Here is a 9,691-nt window from a genome sequence, read left to right as displayed (position 1 = left end):
CATGGCCTCGCCCCCTTTGCTGCGTGTTCCCGGGGGCGGGGTTTATCTGGGTTCGTGACGTAACGTACCCGGGAAGTAACTCGTTGTAGTTCCTACCAGTCGTTTTTGTAGGCATTAAACTGCCAGAATAAAGAAAGACGATATCTCCGTTTGCATTGAACTTTCAGCGCTGCAACTTTGCAGATATTGTTTATGCTCAAACAGCAACATTACACACTAACTAACGTTAAAAAAGTGAAATCGCAATCAACCACCCCTTTAAGATATTTCTTTTTTTAATTCGCCCCCTTTGAATTAAAACCTGAATATACTGTATGGGGCCTAATTTTTAACAGTGCTATTTCTAGACCCGGAAAAGTCATAAAAAGATTTTTCATAAAAATCTTAAAGCTCTGTGGGCATTTTTAGAATAAAATATTTTATTGTGTAGAAATTGTGAGTAAACAATAATTTTTAAAACGGAACGGAAAAGAGCAATCACAATCTTTAAAATTTGCACTTTTGTGTTTCATGTTTCATATGGATTTGGATTGGCTGTATTTTCATTTTGAAGTCAACTATTCCTTTGTCTGATTCTAAGAATAAGCGATGATAAATAGTATTGTTTCTTTTTTGTTTAACCCTCTATCTCTCCGTCCCACCTCTCACTTCCTCTTAGTCTCACCGGAGTCTTCACTGTCATAGCCGGCCTTGCTGCTGTGGTACAGGTCCAGCTGTGCTGCCAGCATGTCCTGCGATGACACGGGCGTACCTCGGGGGTCAGCGTACAGCAGCAGGAGTGGCTGGTAGTGGCCTTTTAAACATCTCGATACCACATCCTTCCACTTGGGTCCAATCTGTGATGGTTTGGTACATTCAGAGTTAACCGCACACTCCATTCACAATTAGAAACACTAGAATCAGCTGCCAGAGACAGATGTGTCATTACCTCCTTCACATGTGCGTCATCGAAGTACATCCACTTGCGTATCTTGGTCTGGAAGAAGAAGGTGGAGTAATGCTTGCCGTAGTAGCAAACCATGCCCACAAGGTAGAGCTCCGATTGTTTGGCCCTCTCATCTGTCACACGGTAGAACAGCTGGAGGGCGGGCACATAAAGAGAGAATTGTCCATGAGGACCAATCAGATTTAGAGTATCTCTAAACAAGGTCCCTTCAAAAACGGTTAAAAATGTATTAAAGAATTGTGAATCAGCTGCCAGAGACAGATGTGTCATTACCTCCTTCACATGTGCGTCATCGAAGTACATCCACTTGCGTATCTTGGTCTGGAAGAAGAAGGTGGAGTAATGCTTGCCGTAGTAGCAAACCATGCCCACAAGGTAGAGCTCCGATTGCTTGGCCCGCTCATCCGTCACACGGTAGAACAGCTGGAGGGCAGGCACATAAAGAGAGAATTGACTGTGAAGACCAATTACAAGTGTTAACCCATTCTAACTAAACATTGACTTGTCAGCACTAGCAGAGCTTATTATTTTGTTATAAGATAATAAATAACACAATTTCAACATTTGAGCAGTTAACACAAGTTCATAATAGGGAATCTCAAAAAAAAAAAAAGGTCCATGCAGAACAGGGTTAAAAAAATTTATTAAAGAATTGGCTCCCTTTCAATTAATGAGTGTGAATTTAAAATAAATTGAGATGTAATTGATGTAATTTAAATCTTTAAAAAAAAATGTTTGCAATTAAAGATAAACTTTAGAACGATTTCATTAGTTTAACACATTGTTTTAGCAACAAAACATAATGATATAATTAATCTGGGCTAATTACACATATTTATTTCTTGATAGTTCAAAAGACAGGTATAAAAATAGATTTCATAAAATAAAATGCAACTTTATAGAAACAAACATAAAAATGTTTATTTATTGACTACATAATACATGGAGTAAACGATAACATTTTGGAAAATTAAGTGTTCTTATTACTAACATACAGTAAATAATACTTTATTAAATATAAAAACAGCATTAACAACAATCATTGTATATACAATTTAATACTAATAATAAAAATAAATGTTGCTGTTAATATCGGTATTATTATTATTATTATTATTATTACCATTCACTTCCGCTTTGGGTCATTTATTGAAACTCTCTTATGCTCCACAAGGCTGCATTTATTTGATCAAAACTGTAGTAAAACAGTAATATTATGGAATATTATTACAATTTTCTATTTTAAAATACAATTTATTCCTGTGATGGAAAAGCTGAATATAAGGCAGCCATTACGTCATATGCTGTGTGTATGAAAAAAATTGTTATATTAGTCTTTGAATTTCATTCTATTTTTTGTTCACTTAAATTCAAGTTCTGCATTCCGTGTGACACAGAATGGCACACAACCCTGCTGTGAAGTATGTGAGAATGCTGTAACACTAGTGGGGCCACGGAGATATTGAATGTGACAAAGAGTACACTGTGCTTCCTCCTCTTGTCCTGAACTGTGCACAAGAGAAGGGGAGCTGGAAGCTCAAGGTTACTGCGTTGAAGTGTCAACAAAAAGGAACAATGATAGTGTGCTGTCCGTGAATGCAAGAGTCTTACATCACCCAACCGCAGGCACGTGCCCAGGCTGTGGATGACATCTTCAGCTAGATCAGAGTGATCTGAGTCCCACACCAGGCCAATGCTGATGATCTCCGGGCAGTTCATCAGAACCCGCCGAATCCGCAACACCTCGCCACAATTACTCTGAAATGAGACAAAAAAAAGGAGGGCATCTTGATCGCATGTGCATGTGTGCGAGAGAGAGAAAAGGTGAAGGAGAGATGAAAGGAACACTTCAAACAGGGCAACACGGTCCAGCAGGGCCTTATGTTCGGCACCCAATGTTCTAGCTGTGCTCTTTGAGTCACCGCCCTCTGTCGAGCGCTTTGGCAGGGGTATACGGAAACAAGCTCTGGCGACAAGCACCACTGCCAGCCTGACCCCTTCCCTCAATGTACAAAAACCTAACCGGGCACTGCCTTTGTGGAACGGGCAGCGGGGTGGCAAACAGGCTGGCACCAGACCTGGGCAGGAAGGGATTAGACAAAGAGCCCAGTTCTCAGAACCGGTCTCTCTCTCTCTGCCTCAGTCGCTCCATCACAGACAAACACACACAAGCGAGACAGCCAATGAACAGCCAGCAGTGGCAGCACTGCTGAGCTTTGGGACAGACACACAGTGTCCCATTAGAGATCATTGTTAGCCTCAGCTCCGCAGTCTGTCCTGCCAAGCGCTGGGAATCCAGACAAACACATGCTTTCAGGGCCAGACGACTAAGCTTCTAAAGAGCAGTGACGTTACAGACTAACGATCTCAGTTGCATTTCAATAAAGCCATTTCAGGGAATCGAGAAATGGAAAATCACTGGAAATGAAAGCATGGATTTCAGCTCGAATTAATTTTGACTGATTTCACTGATTTGGTACAGATCAGACTGTAAAAAGCTGACATGGGTTTCTCTGTAAGCACGCTGAATGATGCTGGAGCGTGTTTGGGTTGATGAAATCAGCCGCCTCCTGTGGCGAGGTGAGGGTGCTCAGTGTGTGGTAAGAGCTGATCAGCAGCTGGTGTGTAATAGGGTAGGACTGTGTGTGTGCGCGAGTGTGTGTTGGGGGTCTGTCATCTGTAAAGAGGAGAGAAGAAGTGAGCAAAACACTCTCTTGGGCGAAGAACAGATGGTCTTTATGCTTCCACGTGAACAGCAGAGCTTAAAGGAGTATCTGTCAGGGATCTGGAAGGAGGACCCAATTGCAGTGTGAGTAACAAGGGTTTATTGACAAAATAGATCAATACAAAAGGGTATTTTTTTTGCACAGGTGATACCATAACAGGAACACAATAAACAGGGATAGCTAGGGAAGGCCACTCGAACAGCCTCAGACATCAACTGGCAGAATACTATAGCAGCAATAAACAAACACATCAAAATTTAAATTTATTTACTACATAACATATGGAATAAATAATAACATTTGGTAAACTAAGTGTTTTGACTGATAACATGAATAAAAATGTAACAAATGTAATATTAACATCAACAAATATTATAATAATCATAGTATATTATGATTATTATTATTATTATCACTTATTCTCTTAATCTCACCAAGCCTGCATTTATTTGATGAAAAATGTAGTAAAATTATAATATTGTGAAATATGATTCCAACTACATTAATATATTTTAAAAAGTATTTTATCCTGTGATGGAAAAGTTGAGTTTTAGGCAGCCATTATTCCATATGCTGTGTGCATGAAAACACTTGTTATATTAGTCTCTTTGAATTTCATTCTATTTTTTATGCACTTAAATTCAAGTTCTGCATTCTGTTTAACACAGAATGGCACACAACCCTGCCGTGAAGTTGATGTGAGAATGCTGTAACAGTGGGGCCACAGAGATATTGAATGTGACCAAGAGTACACTGTGTTTCCTCCTCTTGTCCTGAACTGTGCATAAGAGAGAGGGAGCTGGAAGCTCAAGGTTATTGCGCTGAAATGGTGACAAAAAGGAACAATGATAGTGTGTTGTCCGTGCATGCAAGAGTCTTACATCACCCAATCGCAGGCACGTGCCCAGGCTGTGGATGACGTCTTCAGCTAGATCAGAGTGATCCGAGTCCCACACCAGGCCGATGCTGATGATCTCCGGGCAGTTCATCAGAACCCTCCGAATCCGTAACATCTCACCACAGTTACTCTGAAACGATGAGGCAAAAAAAAGAGGGCATCTTGATCACATGTGCATGTGTGTGCGAGAGAGAGAAAAGGTGAAGGAGAGATTAAAGGAACGCTTCAAACAGGGCAACACGGTCCAGCAGGGCCTTATGTTCGGCACCCAATGTTCTAGCTGTGCTCTTTGAGTCACCGCCCTCTGTCGAGCGCTTTGGCAGGGGTATACGGAAACAAGCTCTGGCGACAAGCACCACTGCCAGCCTGACCCCTTCCCTCAATGTACAAAAACCTAACCGGGCACTGCCTTTGTGGAACGGGCAGCGGGGTGGCAAACAGGCTGGCACCAGACCTGGGCAGGAAGGGATTAGACAAAGAGCCCAGTTCTCAGAACCGGTCTCTCTCTCTCTGCCTCAGTCGCTCCATCACAGACAAACACACACAAGCGAGACAGCCAATGAACAGCCAGCAGTGGCAGCACTGCTGAGCTTTGGGACAGACACACAGTGTCCCATTAGAGATCATTGTTAGCCTCAGCTCCGCAGTCTGTCCTGCCAAGCGCTGGGAATCCAGACAAACACATGCTTTCAGGGCCAGACGACTAAGCTTCTAAAGAGCAGTGACGTTACAGACTAACGATCTCAGTTGCATTTCAATAAAGCCATTTCAGGGAATCGAGAAATGGAAAATCACTGGAAATGAAAGCATGGATTTCAGCTCGAATTAATTTTGACTGATTTCACTGATTTGGTACAGATCAGACTGTAAAAAGCTGACATGGGTTTCTCTGTAAGCACGCTGAATGATGCTGGAGCGTGTTTGGGTTGATGAAATCAGCCGCCTCCTGTGGCGAGGTGAGGGTGCTCAGTGTGTGGTAAGAGCTGATCAGCAGCTGGTGTGTAATAGGGTAGGACTGTGTGTGTGCGCGAGTGTGTGTTGGGGGTCTGTCATCTGTAAAGAGGAGAGAAGAAGTGAGCAAAACACTCTCTTGGGCGTGGTCTTTATGGTCTTTATGCTTCCACGTGAACAGCAGAGCTTAAAGGAGTATCTGTCAGGGATCTGGAAGATTGCAGTGTGAGGTGCACAGGTGATACCACAACAGGAACACAATAAACAGAGATAGCTAGGGAAGGCCACTGGAACAGCCTCAGACATCAACTGGCAGAATACTATAGCAGCAGAGGACGTGGCAAGACCAGGCCGGTGGAGAGACCAGAGCAAGGCACCAGAGAGCTGAGCTCAGATACTTATTGACCATAAACTCTGAAGCACCCCAGACGCCAGGCAAGGGAACCAGTGGACAGGAACAGGTCAGGACAGGAACTCTAACACCACAACAAGACAAAACATGGCTCCACAGGAACACAAGTTACTCCAAGACAGGCAAGAGAATAATAAAAAAAAAAATTAAAAAAAATAAAAAAAATAAAAAAGTAAAAATAATTAAATTAACCAACACAAATAACTAAAATATCAACCAAAAAATGAAAACAAAAGATCAGGACTAAGAACTAAATTAATACTAAAATAAAACCAAAAAGACAAAAACAGACCACATCCAAAAACAAGGAGCAAGACAAGAACATAGAATTACAAGAGACAAGACTAGGGCAAGACTAGAGCACAAGATCAAACAGACAGGAGCACATAATCAGCCACATCCACAGACAGCAACAAACACAGTGAGGGAAAGAATGACCACGAACCAGCAAAGACAATAGGGCAAAGGGCACTATAAATAGGGAGGAAAACACACGAGGAACAGGTGAGAGCAATTACACTAACAAGGACTCAATGAGGGCTAACAAGAGGGTGTGGTAATGAGGAAACCAGGAGGAGGGGCTAAAGAAGCACATGGCTGAGAAAAACAATCAACTAGGCCATGTGTTGACACAAGACAATATAGACACAAGAAACAAACACAAGACAACCAGAGTGTCAGGGCAAAACCCTGACAGTATCTGGGTGGCTTGAAAAAGAGTTTATTTTAAAATCAAAATCAAACCAAGTGACACAGATTATTGAAATAATGTAGGCATGAAAAAATTTGATCCCATTTGGATTTGACTGGATGGTGAAAATTAGGCTATTATTTTAAAGGACAATATTACACACTTTCTGGAATACTTGATTCTGATTGGCCAAACCAATCAGCTAAACTGTATATTTCACAATTGCCCCAGACATTCGATTTCCAATATTGCTGTAGTATGGAAGACTAGGAGTGATACTTAAAAATAAAATGAAGGAATAAAATATCCATTTTTATTAATTGAAACATTAATTCAAAACACCATTAAACTATCTAAAAAACAGATATGAAGATTTTAATGAGATGTTAATTATGAAAAACGCTGAAGTAGACAAACCAGCAGGTAGACATGTGTGTATGCTATACTCACCGGACAGTTTCGCAGGTCGCCCATGGTGCTGGCATTGCGGAGAAGCTCTCCAAACATGTCTGGCGTGGGCTTCTCCTTACATTCCAGCATTCGCACAGCTTGGTTACTGCAGCAGAGGGAATAAGAGACAGACTTGTCCTCAAGCACCAGTGTTAACACCACTGAAAGAAAATAAACACACAACTTTACATACAATAATGTTGAACTTTAATGAAAAGTATAATACAGCTCAGTGTTACATTTTTTCAGCTGCCCACAAACATTAGTCTACACAGATGTTATATATCATCGGTAGATCACTATTCACTAGAAGACATTAGAAACGAATGTAGCAGCACTCATTCTCTGTTCCATCTCCACATGGTCTCCATCAGGACAGAAGCCGCAGGCCTGTGCAGAAATCAGCGTACTTTACAGGCTAATGTTTCCTTAAGCTAAGCGTGATAGCATCCATTTGACATGCAGCATATCTGCACACATGAAGCATCTGTCAGCATGTCCGCATTGAGGAAATGTGCCGAGACAGTCCCTCGAGGGCTAAATACAACCTATATGCAGACAATAATTTACATCAGACAGACAGGTCTACCCTTTCTGTAGCTGTCTTACTTTCAGCATTATTCAGTGTGCTTTACTTGGAAAAGATGGTCATACTGAAAAAAAAATATATTTTTTTTCCTTTTTCCTGCTAAACATACTGCCCTTTTTGCAATTAAACAGTTGATGTACTGAAATATCCACCTTGACCTTGAATCACACTTCACATTGTTTAGCATGCAATGTTTATGATCTCAGATTACTGCTCATCATATTCAACACATTAATAATGATGTTAAGAGGGTGGATGGCATCCTCTTTTTTTCTTTTCTGGCATGTTTCCTGCATATCCATCCATCTATATAATCTATCACATGAATTATCATTCGCAGAGTGACACATAATGCACGATTTGCACAAATTATGGTCGATTTACAAACTGCGTGAAAAATTCTGATCGATTGTGGTGTCTAAACCACTTTACCTTATTGGTGTGTTGATATAACTATTAAAAAAGTTGCACTATTGTTTAGCATTATAGCTTTATTTATTCAGGTTTCCATTTAATTAGTTATCTATTTATACTTATGGAAGATTAAAAAGTATTGTGTAATTTGCACTGCAATACAGTTCTATGTAAATGTGACCTGACAAACAATTGAATAAACAAACCTTGAATAAAATTATGTACATGATAACAAGTTAACATGCATTTCATTTGGATGTGCAGTTCATTGGAATCCCAAATGTGCCGTGCTTGGGTGGATGTGTAGTTTATAGTGTAGGATTGTAAATTAGTTCTTTCAGAATGATAAATGTAAGCCTTGCAATACTGATAAACCTGTCCAATCTGTTTCACAAAAGAGAGAAAAAAATAAATCCTATGAGTTCCATTGTTTTCCATGTTATGTGTGAGCTTGGTTTAGCAGCTTTGTTTCTGGATGAAAAACACTGAGTTAGGATTTTGAGCATATTGCGTAGTCTTTGTTTTCTGGTGTGAGTTTGTGTATGCATGTGGAAATGGCTTCCCACTAAGAGTGTCTGTGTTCATATGAAAGCCATCGTGTGAGAATTCAAGGATACACACTTCCAGGAGTGAAGGAACACACTGTATTATCATTTACTGCCACACGGCCACGTGGCAAAGCACACGATTTACTGCGGAGTGAGAGTGTGTGTGAGTGCAAGAGAGGACAGATACTGCACGTTTATGCATGTGTGCAATGCAAAGGCAGCAAACTGTGTGTGAAATGGTAAAGGTTGACATGTATTTAGCAATTCAGAGTGAAACTTCTGAATGTGCATGAGCTTCCATTATCCACTTTCAGACTTGGAGAATTGTTGTTTTCATATCTGATACTGAAATCAATGAGGGATGTCTAAATCAGTTTTTTTTTCTTCAGCCTGTCACAACAGATCTTTGAGTGCTTTTTGTGAGATTTTAACATCCAACTTTTTAGGACTCATGTGAAGTCAAATTATTCTGTATCAATGAAAGCCCTGACCTACATGCTCAGTGATAGCTTAGAAACCTAATAAGTCATAAAATAAAACACAAAATAAGGCAAAATAAAGATGATAAAAGGTTTGTGTGTATTTGCATAAAAAATACATTCAAACTTCAAAGTATGATATAAATAAATAAATATTATAAGGGGCGTACAATGCTGTTTCATGCATTCAGAGTTGTTTACACTGTTAAAGAGGTGTAAAGAGGTGTAAAGAGGTGAAACAAAGTTTCAAAAAACAATTTGGACGTATGATGGAGTATTTCTGAGCCAAAAATCTAACTTCCGGGTTCGTACACGTTTCGGAGAGTTTTTTTTTTAGCTCGTGGCTCTTCATGACGTAAACATGGGTGGAACTCCTTATATGGGCATTTCTCCCGGAAGAGCGCGCCCGCGCACACATTGACCAGAGCGAGAGTGAGATCGCGCCCATCAACGCGCTTCATTCAGCAGCTCTGCACGGGACTCGCTCGGGAAGAATGTCTCCAAAGAAGTGTGTTTTTGGTTGTAAGGGAAAGATAACTTTGTTCAGCTTCCTAAAGAACCCAGCGTTATGTAAACAGTGGATACAG

At 40.6% G+C, this 9,691-nt stretch overlaps 1 protein-coding gene across 10 annotated transcripts in view; it reads right to left on the bottom strand.

Moving 5' to 3' along the window:
- Positions 1 to 9,691, bottom strand: part of LOC107720824 (inactive ubiquitin carboxyl-terminal hydrolase 54-like) — a 69,927-nt gene that overhangs the window by 16,506 nt on the left and 43,730 nt on the right. For 6 of the 10 annotated variants that reach the window (XR_001637646.1, XM_016528655.1, XM_016528661.1 and 3 more), the window contains exons 6-9: positions 7,075 to 7,183; positions 4,554 to 4,700; positions 929 to 1,078; positions 665 to 836 (exon numbers count right to left, since the gene is read on the bottom strand). Coding sequence is in view for 9 of the 10 variants with exons in the window: in XM_016528655.1 (XP_016384141.1) it covers positions 665 to 836; positions 929 to 1,078; positions 4,554 to 4,700; positions 7,075 to 7,183 (578 nt within the window). In the remaining variant the exon portion in view is untranslated. Of the gene's footprint in view, positions 1 to 664; positions 837 to 928; positions 1,079 to 1,219; positions 1,370 to 2,557; positions 2,705 to 4,553; positions 4,701 to 7,074; positions 7,184 to 9,691 lie in introns of all 10 variants that reach the window. The other 4 variants (XM_016528658.1, XM_016528657.1, XM_016528660.1 and 1 more) reach the window with 4 other exon arrangements.

The sequence above is a fragment of the Sinocyclocheilus rhinocerous genome, unplaced genomic scaffold, assembly GCF_001515625.1.
Source record: "Sinocyclocheilus rhinocerous isolate Xijiao unplaced genomic scaffold, SAMN03320098_v1.1 scaffold4893, whole genome shotgun sequence".
In the NCBI taxonomy this organism is placed as follows: domain Eukaryota; kingdom Metazoa; phylum Chordata; class Actinopteri; order Cypriniformes; family Cyprinidae; genus Sinocyclocheilus; species Sinocyclocheilus rhinocerous.
This window is presented reverse-complemented; position numbering and strand designations above follow the sequence as displayed.